The 23,009-nt window shown below is 40.1% G+C and overlaps 1 protein-coding gene across 1 annotated transcript in view; it reads left to right on the top strand.

Moving 5' to 3' along the window:
- The window catches only part of LOC106023542 (chloride channel protein C-like), a 75,565-nt gene extending 53,008 nt beyond the window's left edge, over positions 1 to 22,557 (top strand). The window contains exons 13-16 of the mRNA XM_031052278.2: positions 5,713 to 5,892; positions 19,025 to 19,121; positions 20,122 to 20,217; positions 22,280 to 22,557. Of these exons, the coding sequence (XP_030908138.2) occupies positions 5,713 to 5,892; positions 19,025 to 19,121; positions 20,122 to 20,217; positions 22,280 to 22,531 (625 nt within the window). The 3' untranslated portion in view covers positions 22,532 to 22,557. The remainder of the gene's footprint in view (positions 1 to 5,712; positions 5,893 to 19,024; positions 19,122 to 20,121; positions 20,218 to 22,279) is intronic.
- Positions 22,558 to 23,009: the final 452 nt, after the last annotated feature.

The raw sequence follows: 23,009 nt of genomic DNA, 5'->3' as shown, positions 1-23,009 counted from the left end.
TGCCCTTTTATAAGCAGCTATATCTATGCAAAGTGGATAGGAGCTGCTATTTTTGTAACAGTATTTTATACTGACAGCACTGGTGGGAAAAACTTCATTAGGGATAAAGGAACAGAAAGGCAGCAACTCTTGGCAGATCCCCCCCTCAGAACATTCAACATTCCCCCCTCCCGATCCATCTCTTTTCCAAAACACAAAGGCTTTCTTATCAGTTTTCTTTCTTTCCCTCTTGTTCTGCAATTTTTCAAGCATTAGTGAGAGACAGTTTCCCAGCAGATTATGAGACCTTGTGAAATCCATTTGTCTTTAACATACAGTAGTTGCTAAACATATATAGCTTTCAAATCCTCTCTGGGAAATAAGTGACAGAGACATTCAGCTAACCCAAACAACACATTTCACAGTAAGTGCTGTACTATCAAAAGGCCTTTAGGCTGAGTAGCTAAATGTCCCCTTAGCTGAGGATATTGAGGGAGCCAGGACCAGGGAATGCTGGGAATCTTGTCATCTTGCAGTCAATGTAAATATTTGTAGATATACTGAACGGAGACTGAACTCTGCCGAACTTCTGGCTGCTGATTTAACTAGAACAATTCCTCAGTTTAATGCTCAGCTAAAACCAGGGACAGCAAGGAGCTGTAGACCTTGTCTGCTGTGCAAAGTTCCTCTGAAAACTGATTTTAAATGGATCTAATTTAACAAAAGCACATCATTAGCATGCATGTACTTCTATCAATGCACACAGTGATTTTATTGGTTTAATTTAACTTTAAAACAGTTTAAATGTCTTTATTTCAGGGGTTAGCACTGACTGAGGCAAATCAATTTTCAAATTAATTTAAGTGGTGTCCTTTTCCAGTGTAAGGAGGTTTTACAGAGCTTTTTGTTTCACTCCATTGATCTCAGTGGCATTCTCTGAGCATACTTAAAGAACTATATTTTCACAGAATACACTTGCAAAACTACTGATTGCAGTCGTTTGCACATGATTAACATTTCTGTAGTACATCTATGCTATTTTGTTATATAGTGAGATCAATATTGGCATGTAATTTTTGGATAAGCCTTTTCATAGTTCACTTCTACCAAAAGTTAAAAAGAAAATTGGTGGGCCTGTGGCTAGTACGTAGAGATCTTTTTTTATAACTTTTTAAGAAAACAAAAGAAGCTTGCATTTAAATGTAAGCAATTTCCTCCAATTTGTTCAGTTTTTCTGGCTGAATGAAGTGTTCTTAAGAAGGAAAAAAGAAAGAACGCCCTAGTCTCAGAAAGTGTACAAATAGAAGAAGCTAGAACTGAATAGCTCCAGTACTTGCAGGTGTTTATAACACAGGTAAATAATTTTAATGACCTCAACCTGATGATGAATCCTGACTATGCTCAGACTAAAAAAGCATCAAACAAACCCCAAACTAACCTCCTGAGAACTATTTATATGAGAAGCGATAGACAGTCAGGGCAATAAAACAATGGTTTACAAGATGCCCAAATAAAACAGGGGTGTCCTGAGCAGGCCAGCCTGTGGTGAGTCAATGGGTAAACATTCTCAGTGCTGAAAGAGGATGGGAGCAACAGCTGAAAAAGACGAGGGGAAATCTGTAAATAAATCCAAGCAAGCAGCATTGCCTATGTTCTCATGCACCTTAGTCCTTGGAGTGTGTTTGAGTTGGGATTATGCTTCTCTCCCACTGCCCTTTAAGTCCTTTTAATTATTTGAAACTTGCATAAAATATAGAGTAAATCCTGTTAGTTGAAGAAAGGTTTTCTTGTACTGCGTGTTGTCTGAGGAAACTTCCACGTTATGATTAGATCTATTATGGTTAGATCCTTAACGATTTATTTCAGTGGGAAAACTTCCATTGACTTTAATAGCAACAAGGCCTGAACTACATTTCCATGAATCATTTCAAGACAGTTTCTTATTCAGGGATACTGGCTTCCTACCAAATGGCTGTCTGATTTAGGTCATAAGGCAGATTGTCTTCGTTCCATGTTATATCTAGTCTCTATATTCTCTCTATAGGACCCTGAAACTTGGCTATTATAACTTTGATGAAATAGCTTTAATACTTTAACACATTACATTACTACAGTGAATTACACTTTGGGAGAAAATGTTCTCACATGTCCTATAAAAAAAGAATTCATGCTAGATCTATTTTACTAGTGTAGCTGCAGCTCAGTGCCTCTCCTTGAGGTAATTCTAATCATGTAAGAAAGATCTGCTTGATAGAACCCATTACAAAAAGGCATTTCCAGCATGGTAAATGGAATGTCCTTGCTTGAAATTGCATTGTGAAACTGAGGGCTTTGCTGCATAAAAACACAAGTGTTGCAGCAGGAGTGGCACCTAACAGTTAAGCAAAGCATCCTTGGGAGGCATTTGGGCAGGCTCCTAGCTGTGCAGAAGGGATGCACCAATGGTGGGGACCCTGCCTGCAGAGGTGATGCCAGGGCACGGTGTACAATTGCTGCCTAACAAGCCCATGGGTAGTACTACTACTTGGAGGGCTGTGAGAACAGTCTGGATGTCTGGCATCACCATTCATGGGCCAGTGCACATATAGGTGCCTGGGATTGGTTTTCTTTGCCATCTTTAGACCTTGGCTGCTGCTGGGAAAGCACCTGGTAAAGGTGTGTTAAGCACCCATTTAATAACAGCCTGAGGCCCCAGCTGCACAAAAGGAGGAGTGCAAGGAGAACATGGCAGGTTGTAGACTGCCATGAATTGGGAAGGCTGGTGACCTGCGACTTCCGGCAGTAAGAAAACATTTCCTTCACTTTTGGGTCTGCAAATGGGAGAATAGGCTTAGTGCTCTGGAAGCAGATGAAGGAAACATGATTTAGTGACAACAGCCATAGGTCCACTTCAGTCCCTGGGAAAATCATGAAGTGAGTCATCTTGGAACAGATTTCTGGGCACAGGAAAGAAAAGGTGGTTATCAGGAACAGTCAGTATGGATTAACTAAAGGTAGACAATGCCTGAATGACCCGATTGCCTTCTATGCGGAAATTAGTGGGTTTGTGGATGAGGGGGGAGCAGTGGATATCATTTACCTTGACTTTAGCAAGGCTTTCGACACTATCTTGTATCATGTTTTTGTATCCAAGATAGGATGTTACAGTGTAGAGGCTGCACAACCCGATGATGAAGTAACTTGTTTTTCTGAGAAGCAATATATTGGTAAAAGCTTTCTTTAGCCAATTCTATTTAAAGATTCCTTGGCCTTATAACAGTCTTTCATAAAACAACTCTTTTGCCTGCTTGTCTTGAGCACCACAAAAGTAAGGTTATACTGTACAGCAACAGAAGTTTCATTGAAAGAAATGTCAGTGACAATGAGCAGCGAATCAGACAGAGTACTTAGTGTATTCTTACATCTGAAGAAGCTGTCTAATGAGAATGAAAGGTGTATAGTTGATGCAGACAATACAGACACTTTATAATACCAAAGTCAACATCACAGAACCGTATAAGGAGCTCTCCCTGGCTTTTGTAGAAATGACTGATTTGACAAAACCTAAAGATGTTTCATGGACTTTTGCAATAATGGGAAACACTTTCTGCGCAACAGAGCAAAACTGTAAAGTTTTGAAGATGGAAAACCTACGTACCATTAAGAAACATGCTCTAGAAACTGCTGGAAAGTAACAGTATTCACATTGCTCTTATTTAAAGTTATTTGGGATTTACACATATTTCATGTAATTCAGGAAGTAGCTATTATCATTAATCATGTTTTTGCATCATGTCCACTGTGCTAGGTACAGTGCTTTTAATAGAAATATAGTGTATAGTATTACTAGACAAACTTAAGGCAGGCAAATACAGATTTTTACCTGGCCTATGGAGCTAGAAAAGAGGCACAGGCTGAGCAGGAATCTACTCATTTAGGAAAAATAAAACTCCTCTGGTTGAGTGTTTTATGTAACAAATAGCAACAGTGGCATAGTTCTGACAGCGACTCACCCCGGGCAACATCTGTGGTTCCCAGTGTGTCCTATCTCTTGTACTGCATCAACTGGTAGCACTCAATGAGATTAAGAATGAAAACATCCATCTCTTTGGGATTTTTAGGTGGGGTTTTTTTTTTCACTAGTTAATACTAAGCCATTTTGTTGTGCAAGGTAAACTGCTGCTCACTTTAACTCAGAATCAGCATGTGATTCAGGGAGGTTAATTTTTCCATAAGTTGATGTTCTGGTCCCTTGAAATGTGTCTGTAATGAGCTGGTGTTCCGAATTTTCATTGCCTGCAGTCTGTTTCATATCACTGGGGATGGGTATGACGTGATTTGACGCATATAAGACTGTTCTTTTCCAGGATTCCTTTAAATCCGTCCCAGTTTAGAAGAAGAAACTTGTTTCACAGCTGCGTAGGTGCCATATATGAAGTGCATTGTCTTCTTAGTTCAGTTACTTTTAGGCTGGTGGTCACATCACAAGCCATCAGAGTTACTGGCTTGAAAAAACAATCTTGTATCTCTCAGGAGGGAGGACAATAATTAACAGCATATGGAAAGAGTTGTTTTTACCACAGGGATGAAAGGTACATTGGTAAAACAGGATGTGGGCAAATTTATGCTCCAGTTGTCTCTGTCTGTGGTTTGTGTCAGCTTGTGTCTGAACAGGAGATTCTGGTTTATGGTGTGTCCAGATGACAGTCGGAATAGTTAATGTATTTTTTTGAAAATAGAAAATATAAAACAAGCTTGAAACTAGAGCACTTCATTGACTTCAGTTGTAAAAATCTGACCTACTGTAACTACACTGGAAATTACCTCTGAATTTTGCAGAAAGTATCTTTATTTCTAATTTCACCTTACCATCAAAAAGAATGAGTACACATTTGTCAATTTGTATGTTCATATTTATAGAATCATAGAATCACAGAATGGTTTGGGTTGGAAAGTACCTTAAGATCATCTAGTTCCAACCCCCCTGCCATAGGCAGGGACACCTCACACTAAACCATGTCACCCAAGGCTCTGTCCAACCTGGCCTTGAACACTGCCAGGGACGGAGCATTCACAACTTCCCTGGGCAACCCATTCCAGTGCCTCACCACCCTCACACTAAAGAACTTCCTCCTTATATCCCGTCTAAACTTCCTCTGTTTTAGTTTGATCCAGTTACCCCTTGTGCTATCACTATAGTCCCCGATGAAGAGTCCTTCTTTCTTTCCTGAAACTTTGCCTGAAAAGAACCTGAAAAGTGTTAGAAAATACTAGATAAAAATCCATATATGATTTGTAAGCTGTCTTTGAGGGGCCTATCTTTCTAGCTGCTACCACTGCAAAAAAAAGACCCTATTGCAATGATAAGCATAAGCCTAAACTTTTCCAGAGTGCTCAACTTGAAACTATTTGATATCAGCCAAAATTCCAGAGGATTTCAACTCAGATTAGCAGTCTGTTTTTTAATGTGAAAAGTCATGCAGATAAATGAGTCTTATGACATCCTGTCTAGGATGACCGTGTCCTGCATATGGTTGAATTTATCATGTATCTCACACAAGGGAAGACAATGCTTGATAAGCACTTTTATTGGGTAATTACATTTTTTTATATATTTGCAAATAAAGCAGATTGATTTCCATCTTGAAGTAATTTACTAACACATTATAAACTCGTCAAATGCTAACGTGGTGCAGTATGCCTCATTTCCTGTTTACTAAATAATCCTTTGGCTGTCTGCTTTGTGTCTTTCAGGTTGAACCTGGAATTGTTCTCTGCCAGGGATGTGATGGAGCCTGGAGTCAAAGTCCTTCACCTGAAGGAAAACGTTGCCTCCTTGGCTCGGCTTCTTGCAAGTACAAGCCATGGCGGATTCCCAGTGGTTTGCAGGCTGAAGCCAGAACATCCAGAGGTGTTCCAGGGAACTATTAAAAGGTAAAAACGTTATCAAATTGATGTCGTGTGATGTTTCTGGCCATTCATCAGATTTTTATTTTAAGCATCTGTTTGTGAAGATTATTTGGGATTGATGTGAAATTCGTCCCTACTTTCTTTAGCACAAACAGCAGGTGTCCTTTAAAATAAGGACCTAGGTTCCTTCTAGTATAAGGTTACTGCATCAGGGATTTATTGAAACAGCACCAAAGAAATGATCTTACAGGAACTGTAGAAAAAATGAAAATTGTTCTTCAAAGCCTTAAAGGTTCACTGAAACAGTAATTTAAAAGGATTTGAATCTAGTTACTATTGAAACATACCATGCCAGTTCAGAGCTTTTCCATTCTTTCTTCCCAGTTTTTTCATTTTATTAGTGTATGTTTTTACAGGAAATGAGTTAACATAAATAATATCACAGACAAGATAAGCAACAAAGTCACTGGAAGTAACTTGCTAGGGCAAACAAGAATTAGACTAAAGGAATCTTTGCCATACGGGGGATTCTCCTAAGGCATATAAAATCTCCTGATAAATGAAGTATTTATGGTACTGTATTTCATATGACTACAAAAGTCAATTCACCCTTTCAGGAAGGGATCCTAACGCTGTCCTTCGAGTGGTGGGTCATGAGTGAGAGAGGCAGTGACTTAATTTTCACCTTGAATATCCTAGAGGAAAGGAGAAGATGCGTACTGAACTCCTACTACATAGGAGTACACAGCAAAGCCCTACGAATTATGCTTCCAATAACTGTAATAAAAGCATATGGCCAGTTTTGTGCTGTAGTATCATAATCTTTCATCATTTGCATGGTGTCTTTTGTCCTGAATGACTGTGGTATTCTGCATCTTTTCTTGTAGAGGTTTCTTTATCCACTTCTGGTTTAACTGTGCAGTGGTTGGGAGCTATCTGTGAGCAAATGAGGATAAAAGTATTTTCTTCTGTTGATCTGGATGGAGAAAAATGCTATCTGTGCATCATCAATGGAAATTTGGGTAGGACTTGTCTGCTTGCTTGATTTATAACAAATTTTCAAGGCTGAACTACGGCCAGCTGGATCACATGAACTTACCTCATAGCAGTGTGGTCAGCTGCCCTTCTGGAGCACAAAGATGGGAAGCGAGTGAATATTTAATAAAAACTATGAACTTGCTTCACTGACAGGTGAAACAGTTTGAGCCTTTTAGGAAGAGAAATATCTGCTCGCAGTGACAATTGTACAGGGGAAATTGTTTGGGTCACAGCTGCCTGCATGAGTAATGACATCACTAAGTGCAGTATCATGTACTTGTAGATGATATGTATACTTGTTCCCTCATGGTGATGCTATCATAACCATTATTAACAAGAATTGTGCTAAGGCAGTACAGCGTAAAATTGAGTGCTAGTTAGTCTGCAGCATGCACCAATCTGAAGATATTGTATGGCATAAACTAGTGTGGTTTTTTAGTTCTCAGCTGTCCATGACAATAAAACAAGCAAGCACACTAACAACTGATAAAGCCAAAGATCCTTTTAAATTCAGTTTAGAAGCTCATCGTTTCCTTATTAATTCACCAAATCTCCTTGCAGTGAGTGTCCCAGGCTGTTGAGGAGTATGCTGAGTTTATGGAAATACCAGTGCTTCTTGTAATGCAGAGCAAAGTGGTGTGGGAGCAAGCAAAAAGTGGGGACAGAAGGCTGATCATTAGCACATTCCAAAAACAGGCGCCTTTAGAGAAAAGCTGATGCTACCTGACAATTCTGGTAGGCTTGTGGTTTGCTTAATCCCCAGAGCCCTTTTATGATACATTCTGTTAGAGCCTTTTAAAAGGGATGAATGAAAGAGTTTGTTTCCCTGTTGCTTTCAGCATAAATGAGCTGTGGTTAGGCTGCTTTGAGTAAAACCAAGATAATGTTTTCAGTGGTTGACAAAGAAGTGGCAAATGGCTTTTTTGGCTACTCAGCTGCTCACTCCAGTGAGCATTGTACTCCCAGACTCCCATACAGAGACATTGTCTGGGAGCAAGAATTGCATTCTGAGGTGCTCCGCTTCTTGCCCCAGAGTGTGCCCAGTGGCCTGAGTATTTGCGTGATGAGATCTGAGTGCCTTGTCCCCAGTGGGGACCATGGGTGTCTTTGCTGTTCTGCTGTTCTCACCAACACCAGGAAGGGAATGCTCTGCAGCCATCCTCTGAAACAAGCCTCCAAAAATGTGATGTGTCATGGAATTAGTGTATTCATAACCATAAGCAGTTAGGATTTGAGTTTTCCATCTTACTCATAAAATTACAGCTCTTGGAGCACGTTACTTCAGACCAAGATGGGAAATACTGCAAATTCCTTAAAGGAGAAGGGTGATATTCAACCTCCTACCCTATGAGATCCAATGTAATCCCATATGGAAGTGACATGACCACAGGCAGAAAAATGATAAGTTACTTTTCCTTCTTGTACATCAGTAATGTTAAAGTGGAGAAAATATGGCTTGCCTGGCATATTTTAAAGAAGATGGGTTGGGGAAGATGCAAAAACTAATTGCTGTGATGTTCTTCTTGAGAGTTGCCTTGGGCATAATTTATTATTGATTCTCAAAAGTGTTGGGGTTTGTTTTTTTGGTTGTCATTTTTTTTTGTGCAAAAATGTTGTTATTAGATTAAAAAGAAGGGAGAGCAAGCGAATGAAGGAAAAGAATCTGCTAAGTTTGCATGAAGGCAGCAGCAGCTCATAATTTTTTCATACTGTTTCTCATTTATGTGCTTTTCTGCACCATTTCTTCTCATGAAATAAGCATGGATGAAACACTGTAAATTTGGACCAAATGTAAAAGCTATTCAGTACCTGCCCACACTTGGAAACTGCAGTGATGAGAGTTGCTGTACAAGGACAAAGTGTTGTTATGTTTTGTAATGCACACGAAAGATTCTGACCTTTTGAAAAGGTCAGTGTCAGCTCTTACAAAAGCAAGGATTGTGGCCAAGCAATGTTGGCTGGAGCTTGCATGGGCCTGCAAATGCACCTTAGTACTGGCTTGTAGCAAACACCTAGATATTCCAATTTTATTACATAAACCCCCAACAAACCCCTTCCTCCCTCTCCCATCTTCCAGATCTGCTTAGTGGGGCCAGGTTTTTCCCCTATTCTTTGTGATCTGTATGGTTACCCATTAGGGATCAAGATGAGATCACCAAATACATTTTTACACCTTTTACAGACTTAAACCTGAAGCTGTTCCCCAGTTAAGTATGTAGTAGAATCTAAACCAAAAAGCAACTACTAAAGAGAAACTCCTTGGCTTAAAAATTGTTAAAGAGGAAGCAAATTGTAGCTGAGAAGCAAGTTTCCAAAACAAAGATCTCCTTAGAGTAATACATTTGACACTTTGCCATAGGCAGAGCTCTGTGCATGCCTGGGAAACCCTTGCAGATTTCATTTTGAGGAACGTGTGATTGGTGAACTTGATGCATGGCATTGATGGGGATGATTGACTGACTGTGTACAATGCAGAGAGTTGAGGGACTCGCTCCCCCCTTCATTTCTCTCACAGTAATGATACTTGCACATCAAAATAAAACAGGCTATTATTTTGCACTGCAGCTGAAATGCCTCCCCTGTTTTCCCCCAGTGACTGCAGGAAGGGAGCTGGGCTGCTATTAATGTGTTAGCCCAGAGTCTGCTGAGAGCTGTAAATGTCATGGTGTAAATGTCATGCCCTCCTGGCTAGGTGGAATTCATTCTTCAGAGAGACCTGAGGATAGCACCACTGCCTTCCAAGGAAGTTTCTGCCAGAGACACTGCAGGAGGCTGTAAATGCATGAGGAGTTGTTGGGAGGTCCCTTGGCTCTCTCTTGTCTTGTCTGCTCCAGCCTGTGGCTCCAGACCTTCCTCCATTGGGAAAAGATAGAGTTATGCTTCTGTCTAATTTCTGTGAGAACAAAACTGAAAAAAGATCTATTTTTCACTTCTACATGTGTTACAATGTACTGGTGTAGGGCCATTGTGGGGCAATGAATTGGTTCTTTGACATGATGAAGAGATTAGACACATCATCACTTGTGTTTTGCTGCTCCATCTTCTTTGCCAGAGGTTACTTTATAATGTAAACCACAGTAAAAACAGAGACATGGAGAATTTGAGTAGAAAAGCTGTAGGTAGTGAATTCCCTGGCATATAGCATGGATGGTGATGATACCTCATGGTCATCAGCAACGTCTTTTCTGCCATACTCTACATCCTCCCACAAGTGATCACTTCCTTCCACATGTGTTGTGATGCTCATGTACCCTCTGATTTCTTCCACCAAAATGGACTAGAGTGTGCTCTCTATGCAGGTGCTTTTTTTCTGAGATACTCTTTATCCCTTATTATATGTAGTTTTCCTGAATATTCATGACTGATGAATACCATCTTCCTCCCAGGAACTGTTCTGGGTGTTGGTGGCTTTTCTTGCCTTTACTTCACTTTTGTCAAGGAAAATGAAGGAGCTGTGTTTCTGTAGTGCAGTTAAATCCTCCATTATTCACTGAAGAAAAGCAGGTGGATGCTGATGTCTTGTTAGGCCAGGATCTGTCCCCTCCTTTTCCTTTGAGGAGAAGTGGTGCAGAGAGCTGGAGTGCTGCCCAGCAATCTTAATTTCTTCCTTGAACACAGCTATGAGATGATTTTCCTGGAGAAACTACTGGGCTGATGAATACCACTGAACAGCCTGTTTGGGAATTTTACCATAACAAATAAGCCGCCTTGTTCATGCCTGAACCTCTCGGATCTGTACCATACTTAGCTCTCCTGTTGCAAGGCTGAAGGCTGGGTTCCCCTTTTTTGCCTTTGCACTCTTACCTACACAGCTGTTAACCATTACTCTGCATTTTGTTTGTCTGTCTTTTAGCTGAAGGTGGTTGTTTTTTTTTTTCCCACTTGATTTAATTTGATTGGGAGAAAGTCATTATGCAGAAACCACAATATCTTCGACTTGTGCAAGCAGACTGTGCAAAATAGATCTGTCTAAGCAGAAATGGGCAAAACTTGGTTTTCTGCTGCTTCTATACAGGAAGTGACATTTCTGGCATTGTGCCTGAATTTTTGTGTGTATTTTTTCACCTAGGAAACCCCATCTCTTCCCACCCATCAAGTTTGCTGAAACTTCAGCATTTGTGGTTGATGGAAATTGTTTTTTATGGGCCAAAAAGAAATTTCAATAAAAATATTGTAGGTAAAGTTGTCAAAAATCCCTTTTAGTTCGCCATGTTTGTTTGAACTGTTTTATTACACGTTTTGATATGCTATACAGGAGTGTATTGACTCTGTAATTGCTTTACGCAAACTAAGTTTGTTTGCTACAAGTGAAGTGTTCAGAGTGCCAAATCCCTGTTTTGGGAACAAAGCTAGGAATCTAAAATCCTTTCAAAAACCAGAAATTTGTTCTCTAAATCAGAAATCTATTCAAAAGCTGTGGTCTTCATGTATTGGAAAAGGTACTGAAGTCTGAGCTTTCAGAAGTACTAGTGACTGAAAGCATGGCTTCCCATCTGCAAACCTTCCAAAGGTCTGATATTCTGGAAAACAGATTTTACCCATCCTAAAATAGAGGCTAATTGCTTCTGAAGATCTTGTTCTGAAAGGTCAGTCAGAGCCTGCTCCCCTGTGTACTCACACAAACAGCTCTAAGTTGTGTGAGCTTTCCCTAAAATTGTCCAGCTGGCCAGAGCCATGCTGCATGGGCCTGCAGAGCAGAACATCGTCGCCCTGATGCTCCTGGTGAACCCAGTGGGGCTCCGTCACTCACACAGAGCTGGATGTGGAAACTCACTTCAGCGAGGCTGGGAGCGTGGGTGAGAACGCGGAGGGTTACATCTTTCCACTTCAGAAACTCAGGGGATATATTAAACATCCGCTTCATCAGCAGCAAACTCTCACTCAAAGGATGTCATGTCTAATGGAGCTGAACTGCCAGAGAACTGCACCTGAGAGGTTTTCTGCCTCAGGTTAGTCCCCCATCCAGAGTCAGAAGAACTGCCAGTGGAGGGAGCCAAGCTACATTCCTATTTGCAGTATTGATTTTGCTGCTGTTCTTTCTGTGCTGCATTTTCTGCTTCCTCTGTGGTAGGAAGCCAGGTACAGAACAGTGCGTACCCATAAACCTCCTACTTGATGGTCCCTGCTTGTAAACTGGTATGGGAAGAAAGATACTCTGCTTTCCACAATCAGAAGACATGGTAGAGCAGCTGTTCCCAGTAACAATAATGACACTATTGCTGAGACAAACATTTTCATGATGATGCATGGGAACACTAAATCCAAACCACATTGTTTAGCTAATGCATGCTTTCACTCTGCTAAAGGGGAATGTCACATAACTGAAAGTAAATTGAAGAGATCAGAGTTTAGAAAATATGACAAAGTTGAAAACTTAAAGCTGTATTACACAGTAACATCCTTTAGCAGAGAAATTATTGATCCAAAGTGGTGTACGCATGTGTATTTTATGGCAGATTTTGTTAGGTAGGACTGGCCGGTCCAGTGAACAGAAACCGTTGTGAGTCAGGAATGCTTTCTGCCAAGCATTTCAGTAAAGCTGAGCATACCATATTGATATGTGCTGTGGGAAAGGAGATGTAGCATTGCAACATATCACAGATATGTCAGGCTGTAGGTATGGTTTCTGGGATTTTTTGTTAATCTGCCCTCCTGGTTGGGACTAATGAAACACTGTTCTCAAGACTTGTGTATATGCACGTGTGCACAGAGTCCACGCACACTTGTTTAATAAGGCAATACCTTTGTTTTTCTTAGTAAGAGGAGTACTTGCCTTCAGTAAGCAATACAGTGCAACTAGCTTAGGGACAAACGGAAAGTTAAAGATTAATTGAGACCTGGAACATTTAATTCATATATTAATTACCAAGTTTAGCTATATCTACCTTAACATTGTGACAACCTTGCTGCTGGCATGCTTGAAATAACTGATAGAGATTTGAAACTTCTTGGAGAGCCTGTTCCTTATGGCACTGTTGTGGAGGGGTTGCTAAGTTTAGATCACAGGAATGCAAAGTTACTCAATCAAACACAGAAGTCTGCAAAGTCCATGCAATAAATGGAGATAAAAATGAGGTTTTTTTTCTTACTAGAGGATCATGGGCAGCTTTTCCCCATCCTCCTCCCTGTGGCTTTGCTCTAAACTCTGGGCAGTGGTGATTCTACCAGGTCTGATCAAAGCTGGAAACACCTTTGTCAATGTTTTGAAGGCTGCATCTAAACTCAGCCAGCAAAGAAGAAAAATGCGGAGGGAGAGCACGTTAGGGGCTTGAAAACTATTTTTAGGTGTGCAGGCCAGGGAGCTGATGGCAATATCAAAGTGCTTTTGTGATTACTTGGTTTTCATGTTAGGGAGTAGAGTCTGTCAGCACGTTGTTTGTTTTTACTGTCTGGACTCCTGCTTTTGAAAAGCTGATCCAGTTAATTTCAATGATACACTACACAGTAATCTTGCCTATTAAAATAAATGGAATCCAGCACTTTCAACAAAAGCTCTTGACGTTATGATCCTCCCATGTATTGTCAGGGTCCTGAGGCACTGCAGCTCATGAATAGCACAGAGGAAGGTTTATAGAGTCCATGGCAGTGGTTTCATTTTGAATCCAGAATGCAAAAACTTCCTTCCAAAGAACAACATTCTATGATATTTTTAAAATTAGTAGGTCTGTTTGGCCACACAAATAATTGTGCAGGTGCTGTAGCACTTTGTGACAAAGCCCTTTGGAGGGAAAACTGGAGTGTTGCAGAGGCTGTGTGCTAACTCAAAAAGCCAAATTAAAAACGTATGCAGCCTCGCATGTGGGTGGCTTTCAGGCAAGTGCGGAGTGTTGTTAAATGTTGAAATCAAATATAGGCATGGGAAAAACTGGTGTGTGAATGGAAAGACTGATCACATCCTTGTCCTGTCTTTTAAATGTGTGGTAGGCTCCTCTGAAATTGAAAATCTGCCTGGTAACAAGCCAGCTTGTAGGGAAATACAAATCTGATCCTAAGACTTCATCCTTCTCTAAAATCTAGCCTTTGTGTAGGTTTGAAATACTAAGTTTGCATTAACAATTTATTAGCAGCTGCATTTGCATTTCATGTTGAGGCTCTGGTCTTACTGTCTGCTCATTCACCCCTGTGATGGTGCCCATAAAGTCAGACAGCTGGCTACTTAAGTAATGAATTAACCTCAAAACACAACCCTGAGGTAGAAGAAATCCCTGTTTTGTAAATCTGAAAATGGAGATTTAGATATTAAATATTTATTAAACATATTTTGAAAGGCTGTAGCATGGACAAGATTTGATGTTTTCTCTGGAAAACCTCAGTCACATACTTGATAATGACCTTTTTACCATCTTGTAGGTAAAATGCCACAAATTCATGCAAATTTTGTTCTTCTTGGTGTGATAAGCAAACAGTAACACCTAACCTGAAACAACCTTGCAACGCTGAGGTTTTGTTGTGTAAGATAAAGATCTGGTGGATTTTAAGAGATAGCTCCTGGTATGTGATGATCTAGTCCTTATCTACTGTCTAGCTCACCAAATGCAGAATACACTTTTTTACAGTTAAAAAAGGCACAGCACTATTTGAAGTCAGGAAAAATGACTGAGTCGGATTTTGGCCAAAATGTCAGATATAATCAGCTCAAGAATAAAAGCAATGCAGGTACTTTTGCTGGATTAATGAAGGAGAAATAGGCCTAAAGCTTTCTGAAGCAAGCTATTTAGGTTCCCTAATCCTGCTTCCTTTCCTTGCCCACTATGTAGCTGTTTCATCCATTCAAGTTTGGAAGAGTCCTGCCCTGAATACTTTTGCCAGTGACATCACCTTTTAATCTTCCTTCTGTTCATTTGCAGCTACTTTGGAGTTGCAGTTCCTTTTATGTCACTCCCCCAGTATTTAGAATTTGTAGTTTCCTCAGATAATTGGCCATCTTGACAACAAGAGTGACACAATCAGCTGTCAGATACTTTTCATTCCTGACTCCCATGCCAAATCTGACATATGGATATTGGGATAATAATGTGTTATCTTAATTAGGTGTATCTTCATGATGCATGCTTTATAACAGATACAGCATATGAAACTTCTGCAATGCCTTGCCAGGGTATCTTTGAAATGATATTCCCTACTTAAGGGTTTTCTTCCTTCTTAAATAAATAAAGAGTAAACGAACAATTGCAGAGTCCAAGTCTGAATCCTAGCACTTCCTGTTAAAACTCACAAAATAGTGCAAGAAACATGTTTCGTCTGCTTTCTAAGGCTTGATGATGTGATAGGAAGGATGTTGTATGTAACATCAAAGAGTGATGTTGTTATACCTCTGAAGCATGACTTCTGGAAGTCCAAGTGAAATAATGTATATTCATTTTTCTCTTGAATATGGCAGTTTTTAATAGGCTTGGATTCTTATCAGAAATGTTCCAATGATTTCCTTCATTGTGTTTGTGTGTGCTTTGTTTTTTGACCAGCCAAATTTCTCTCACACTTCCCAAAGCCCTGTTAAGTGACTCCCTGCTGGGTTTAGTTAAGAGTGGTGCTGAGCAAATTGCAAGCTGACAAAACTGGCCAACAGACCATTGGTGATGAGCAAATGTTTCTGCTCTTTCAGCTCCTGGTGAATGTTGCTGGTTTTTTAATTCCAGCCCATGATGTTCAAGTGGAAAATGGTTAAGTCTGGACTATGGACAAGCTGTACAGTGTTTTGGACCTGAATACAGAGTCTGGCAAAGGATCAGGGTGGATTATAACTTTCACACTTGATGACTATATATTCATGTTAGGATTAAAGTCTTGAGAGTATTCTTGGCCCAGTGATCATCCTTGAAGTCGACTTCTTGGAGTTGTACATGGTGATCTAGGAGCTGAATTTAGATCTGTGTATTTATATCGCACTTAAAACAGTTGCAGACCTGTTTGTAAAGGACCATAAAATGTGAACCTTTAGAGAGCCCTGCAGAACAAGGTGTGTAATGCATCAAAGGTAATTCACAGAGCATGACTGTATTTATTTCTTCGCTATGTCCTCCGCTGCAGTGAATATGAGTATTGTGTTTTACTCCCTTTCATTCCTCCAAATGTAGCCTGAGGAGAATAGATCTTGCACGTTATAGCATGCCTATACTGTTCTTAGTGTGTTCTCATCATTGTCCTCCAACCCAAGTCCATTAATTGCCTATGCAACGTGTTCTTATGCTGGCATGCACATGGCAAGAGGCTTAGTGAGCCTTAGTGAGCCAGTGACCTCCCCAGGAGGGAAGCTGTGAGCCCAGGGCAAAGCATTTACTCAGTAGAGTTCTCCCAGCCGTTAGCTCTGCTGTTGTGTTTTGCTTTCCTTAGTAATCTGAAAGAGATTTTATGAGAACTGAAGCCAGTCAGATATTAAACTGGGACAATAGTTATGAATGATACTGAATTCCTTGTTTGTCCTATGAATGGGATCTGCTTTAAAGGTGGGAGCAGGTGGCAGTCTCATAGTATTCCTGGCAGTGCCACTGATTTTCTTCAGAAATGATGTTTTCCCTGAAGTTACATTCATGCTCAGGTCTTCACCTGTAAAAGGATCATACCTATATCCCAGCCAAAGGCATACTTATAAATCCTCTTGAGAACTTTAGGTGAGAGACTAAAGCCATGTCAGCATTAACAAAATGCAGATTTCAAGACTGGATCTACAGAGTGAAACAGCTGACTGTTTCAGGAGAAAGGAGACTGCTCTACAATGCTAACCAACAGGAGGTGGAAGTGATGGGATAGTTTCCTTAGAATCATAGAATAGTTAGGGTTGGAAAGGACCTTAAGATCATCTAGTTCCAACCCCCCTGCCATAGGCAGGAACACCTCACACTAAACCATGCCACCCAAGGCTTTGTCCAACCTGGCCTTGAACACCACCAGGGATGGAGCATTCACAACTTCCTTGGGCAACCCATTCCAGTGCCTCACCACCCTAACAGGAAAAAATTTCTTCCTTAGATCCAATCTAAACCTCTGATCTTTAAGTTTCAACCCGAAACTTCAATTGTGTGTTCCAGATCTGAACTCAGATGTGGAGGTTGATGCTCCCAGAGCATCTTAGTTCTAAGTTGGAGAAAAATTGGACTATATAAAAGACCCAAAACATGTGAAACTGCAGTTTAATGTAATACTTTGGAAACTAGTTTAATATTACCTCTTCGTGTGTGAGGGCTCAATGTTATTTCATAATAAGCTTACTGGGTTTTTTGCACTCTTTACAGTTTTGACTCAGCTTCATCAAATGCAGGACAAAGAAGTATAGAATAGTGAAAGGGAGACTGTTTGGAAAGAAAACAATAGAACAGCAAATAGCCTGCTGGTTATGCCAGCAAATGGGAATATAGGGGAGCTGGGTGTACAGGTCTGTGTTTATTCAGCATTGAACCCACCCACATGAGAAATTAAGTCATGCTATACATAGCCACTAATGTGCTTGTCATGAAGGAGAGTGTAGAGAAAGGGCTTGAACCTGGTTCTTCCATATCCTGTCCCTAAGGAGGGCGCTAACAACCAGCTTTTGGATCTGGCAGGCATGTTGTCTTAGTGTAAATTCTTTGCTGTGGAGTGTTAATCCCACCTTGAAGGAGACTAATCTTTCCCAGGAGACATTATGTTAAAACTAGTAAATTCCTGTAATGAGTTTTGGTTTGAACAAATCAATATTTTCAGATACAGAAATATTTACTTGAAAAATACCCAGCTTATACTTGGTGTTCCAGTCACAAAAGCCACTTTGTAACTCAATTGTATTTCTCTGATGCCCTAATGAAAATTGTATGACTGCTTTCCTCTGGGTCCCTCAAGCACATCATTTAGCAGTGTGTTGCTTATCTTTGTACTACTGTAGTAGCTCCTGGTTGTGATCACAGAGCAAGGCTAACACAATGTTAAATATGTTGCAAACCAAAAAACTTTGTGGTGGTCTCCCAGGTGTTTGTTATCTAAATGTAAATTAAAAGGTTGGAAGTGGATAGTGTGGATGAAGTGTGTGTGTATTTATCAAGGAAACACAAAGCTATAAATGATAATTTTAAAAATATTGCTTGTCAAGCCTTTTTGTACAGTGTAGAAGGGGAGAACTCTAAGGAAAGGTTTTAAATAATATAAGAATTGATAAAAATATCCATTTTCACATGACTAACCAATAATATTAATTGTATTAACTCTAGAGTGCAGTACTGTAAGAGAAGGTTTCACTGATGATTTAAAATATGACATGAATTTTTTGCAGATCTTGTGTCTTAATGTAGATGTTACTTAAGAAGGATGTGGGAAGGAACAACAGGCTATATACTTATATTCAGATATTTGTATTTGCTCATTATTAGTATCTTGTTGGATGCAAGCCAGACAGCACATGAGCTGGTACTTCCAAGCAGGCTGAGTGAGATCAAGAACAACCTGTAGGATAGATGATATCCGTCAATCTAATTAGCCAAACTTAAAGCAGAAAACACCAGTGTGATGCTGCTGTTGCTGATGGAAATGTAGGAAAGGGAGATATGTGATCAGCCCACCAATACTCTGGAATCATAGAACACCTCAAGTTGGAAGGAAACCATAAGAATCAGAGTCCATTTCCCTGCTCCTTGCAGGGCTATCTAAAACTAAACCATATGACTAAAAGCACCATCCAGATTCTCCTTGAACTCTGACAGGCTTGATGCCGTGACCATTTTTTGTGGGGAACCTGTTCCAGTGACTGACTGCCTTTTCAGTGAAGTTTTTCCTAGTGTCCAACCCGAGTTTCCCCTAGTGCAGCTTCATTCCTATCGCTGGTCACCAGAGAAAGAAGATCAGTATCTCCCTCTCTGCTCCCCACCTTGGGAAGTTGTAGACTGCAATGAGGTCACCCCTTGGCCTTTTCTTCTCCAAACTGGACAAACCCAATGACCTCAGCTGCTCCTCATAAATCTTGCCCTTGAGTTCTTTCACCATCTTGGTCTCCCTCCTCTGGACATACTATAATAGTTTGATGTCCTTATACTGAGGTGCCCCAAACTGCCCACAGTACTTGAGATATCATCATATATCTGACACTAAAGTATTCTGTGCTTGCTTTTTTAAATTTGTCCTTTATAATGATTGTAGTCCTCTTCTCTAATCTTAGGTTTGAGCTGTGCATGTTGCTGGAGAATGAGCACATCTTTGAACCAGAGACAAATGACGAGTCTTTCTCCTCCTCTCATCTTCTCTCCTATGAGAAGGTAACCTTTTTTCTTTCAGTTCTTTCCTTGTTTAATCAACATGTATATTGGGTGATTTAGGATGAATTCTCCATGAATGAAGAAACATAATAGATGTGATTGAGATAAAGAAGTGGTCAGGTACAATTTCAACTACAGGATGACCAGAAACCTCTCAGGAAAAGCTGTCATAAACTGTAATGCCACTCAGAACCTGGAAGTTCTGTGAGGCTGCTGGCAAAGAGTTCCCTTGTTCAGATAGGCTGTTCTAATCCTCTCTCTCAACTTCTCTATGGATAGCAGAATCCTTATAATATTTAATTCTGTATGGCATTGGCACTTCTCTGAATGATGAGTGTTTATAAAAGCTTTCAAACTTGAAAAGCATGTAGCATTCTTTTCTTTGATAGATGACTAAACGATTTTTAGGAATAGTAAACATTAAGTGTGGTAGAAGAAAATCATGTGTTACCAAGGCAAGACTGGTAATGTGTAGTTCTGAGCAATTTATACAGGCACAACTGGAAAGTCATCATATATTGCTGAAGCTTGGTCTCCATATGGGAATCTGGCTGGCAAAACAATGTTGATGTCAACTATGTATGGGATGAGGTGCCAGGACTGAAATAGGTACCGCAATGGAAGAGGGCTGAAGCTCAAGCTGATGGCGGATACCAGTTTTGTTGCATTTTTCTGCACTATGTTATCATGTAATTACCACTTAGCGTGTGAATCTTCACAGCGTGAAAAACCTCACCCCTAAGCCAATATAATTTACATTGTCTTAATAGAGATACAGTTACACTAAGGGGGAAAAAATCTTTTTGTCAGTAAAGACTGTTTTATTTTAGATTGCTAATTTAAGCCTTATTGGCAAAAGAATGTATAAATTTTGTACAAGCTGTGCCAGTGTAGCTCTGCTAGAAAACTTTCTCTTAGGAGTCAAACTGGGAAGCTTTTGAACCTTGGGTTCTAACGTGCAGCACAGAAGGAAATTGAAATGGATTGTTGCCTATTCCAGATAACAGTAGAGAAGCTGCCCAATCTGTCGCGCCTAACCACGCTGCTGAATCGCTACGCTACAGATCCCCAGTATCAGCAACTCTTCATCAATCTGGTAAGAGTGAAGCCAACTCTAAAAACAAACATTTCCTCCATGAACAATGTGTTTGTTATATTTTCTCGTTTGTTTATGATGGCTGTGTCAGCCGCACTGATTTACATAAACACTGCCAATCCTGGGACGTTACATTCTCAACAAAAGTAGCTGAGTACAAACAGCATTCCCAAGTTTTAATTCATATTGTATAAACATAACAGATGTTGATAAAATGAGCCAAAAAGAAAATACAACAAAGGAGACCATTTCAAGGAGGCTTTTTGATTAAAATACATTCCAGATTGACAAAATGATACAATGTTAATGGAATAGATCATTTAAATGTCATTATTTGGCTCTTATAGTCCTATAAAGCAAATATAAAGCAACACTTTTGAGATTTTAGGCTCCATTACGGTACAGTGCCTATACATCAACTTATAAATAAAGCTATATTTCTTTCCCCTTTCCTCTTTTTTTTTTCTTCCTTTAATCCCTGCTATGACATCGCCACATTTATTTCCTAAATTACTAAAATACTGGGTCCAAAAGCAATAATGTGTTTGGTATACTGAATAAGGCCTAAAATAAATATGTTATAAACAAAATAAATGTAGTTTCTGCCTCAGTGAATTTTCAGTCTACAGCATTGAAACTGAGGTAGGGGGACACTAGGAAATCCAGGCCAGTGAGCTCAATTCAGATGGATTTTATTTAAAAAGATATAAAATCTGCTCTGTTTACTTACATGTAAATAAGATGGGACTGCATTTGAGATCCATCTAGCCTGAATTCTTTGCTTTATATAGCTAGAAGGAGAGAAAAGGTATAAACGCCACAATGCTCCTAGTATCCATTATCTGGTTTGGTTTGAAAGTTTTCTTTCAATAGATGGGAAATAGAGGCGGAGAGAGGACACATAGCATTCCAAAGTTCAAGAAGTCATATATGGGAGTAGAAGCCAGCTCAGCTGAGACCCAGTCTAGTTCCTGTGCCACTGGGCCATTGATACCTTTTTAGTACCTGATGTGATTCCTGAAGTACAAAGGTTTAGTATCCCTTCCAACAACTTGTTATTATGACTTACGAAAGCTCTGATTCTGATATGCAGAAAGAGAGCCATTGTGAAGTTCTTGGGTGTAGTGATTTCCTGTGGCAGTGAGCGCTGCAGCAGAATTATATGTGGTATAGAAAATGGAAACCTTTTTACCTTTATTTTTTCCCCTTTTATGTCTTTGAATGTTTCATCAGTCATGTAAATGAAAGAGGGAAAAGAGATGTGTCCCCCTATACTGTGCACTTATTTCTATTATATTATCATGTCGTTGTTTCATTCTTCATCTGTCTGGGGAAGGATACACTTGGGAAGCTCAATACACCTTCTTTGACAGAACTGACCAAGACATGAGAAGGATACTGGAGAATTATGTGAAAAGTAAATACTAAGTGAACACCTACACAGGCTATAAAGACCAGCCTGGTTAACAATAAAATGGTCTTTAGCTCTGTTCCTATCAAGAAACAGTTATAGCCCTCATAGTTTTCAGTGACCAGTGTTCAGCACTTGCAGGAACTCTTCTCAGAAGCCATATGATTGCTTTCTTTGTCCTCTTCCTCTCAGTCTACGTTTCTATGTGAATTGACTTTTATAAGCATTTATTGCAAAATATTACAGGATGTCATAAATGGTTGTGTAATGAGATAGCAGCTATAAAATATCTTTAGACTTAATAAACATTGGGGTCACTGACTATTTCCAAGTAAAAACTCAGACCATATCAATGGAACTCAACTTTGCTTGTCTAGCCTGTGAGATTTGGGTACATTCCAGTTGCAATAGTTTATTTAGAGTGAGCCTTATGGTTCAGAAATTTTTCTTACTATGGTATTTCCTGATGGTTTAGGTATAATTGGGGATGGAGAACAAGGAGAGAAGAACTAATGATCTTAATGACTCCCGTCCTTCAAGCATGCAACCACTCTCTCTGGCCTCCTTCCTCTGCCTCTCCTTTCCACCCCTGTGGCAGGGATGCACCCATGCTTTTGTGTTCTCCCTATGTCTTCTCTCTTTGCCTTACAGGAGCCATACATAAACAGATCTGCAATGTCAGTCCAAGCTCATTTCTCGCTGCAACGCACCTACATCATCTTTCGCACCCTGGGGCTGCGTCACCTCACTGTTGTTGATTCACAGAACCAAGTGGTTGGGGTAATCACCAGGAAGGACCTGATGCCTTTCCCACTGGAGGAGAGGCTCAGGCTCCAGCTGGCACCACAGAGCCCTGATGCAGGTGAGCAGACCCTGGATTCAAGGCCATGGATGTGTTCTTAGGCTTTGTCACTTCCTTTTCAGCCCATGTTCTTCTACAGGAAAACATAGTCAGAGCTTTTCAACTTGATATTTTCTGGAGAAGAGATACTTAGAAGCTTTTGTATCTAGACATTTAGGATTTTAGCCCAGAGCTATGTCTCTTCAGCTGTTTGGTGACTGCAAAATTCATTAATTTAAATGCTTGTGACACAAAATAAGAAATTACATGTTCATCAAAGATGTACATATAATCAGATGAGAAGGATGGATGTTAAGAATGATTTTGTCACACTGTGTCTATACCTCCCAATGAAAAAAATGTCATAATCATTAGCAGCAGTTACACTGGCAAAGCCTTTTAGTGCTGTCGTGGCTTAAAACCAAACCCGCACAGCTCGTTCACTCCTCCCCCCCTTGCTCCCCCGACCCCTGGAGAGTTGGGAAGGAGAATCCAAAGAATGTAGCCCCCACGGGTTGAGATAAGCATAGTTTAATAGCT

This window comes from Melopsittacus undulatus, chromosome 1 (genome assembly GCF_012275295.1).
Source record: "Melopsittacus undulatus isolate bMelUnd1 chromosome 1, bMelUnd1.mat.Z, whole genome shotgun sequence".
Taxonomy (NCBI): Eukaryota; Metazoa; Chordata; class Aves; order Psittaciformes; family Psittaculidae; genus Melopsittacus; species Melopsittacus undulatus.
Note: the sequence above shows the minus strand (reverse complement) of the source record. Positions and strands in the feature narration are given on the sequence as shown.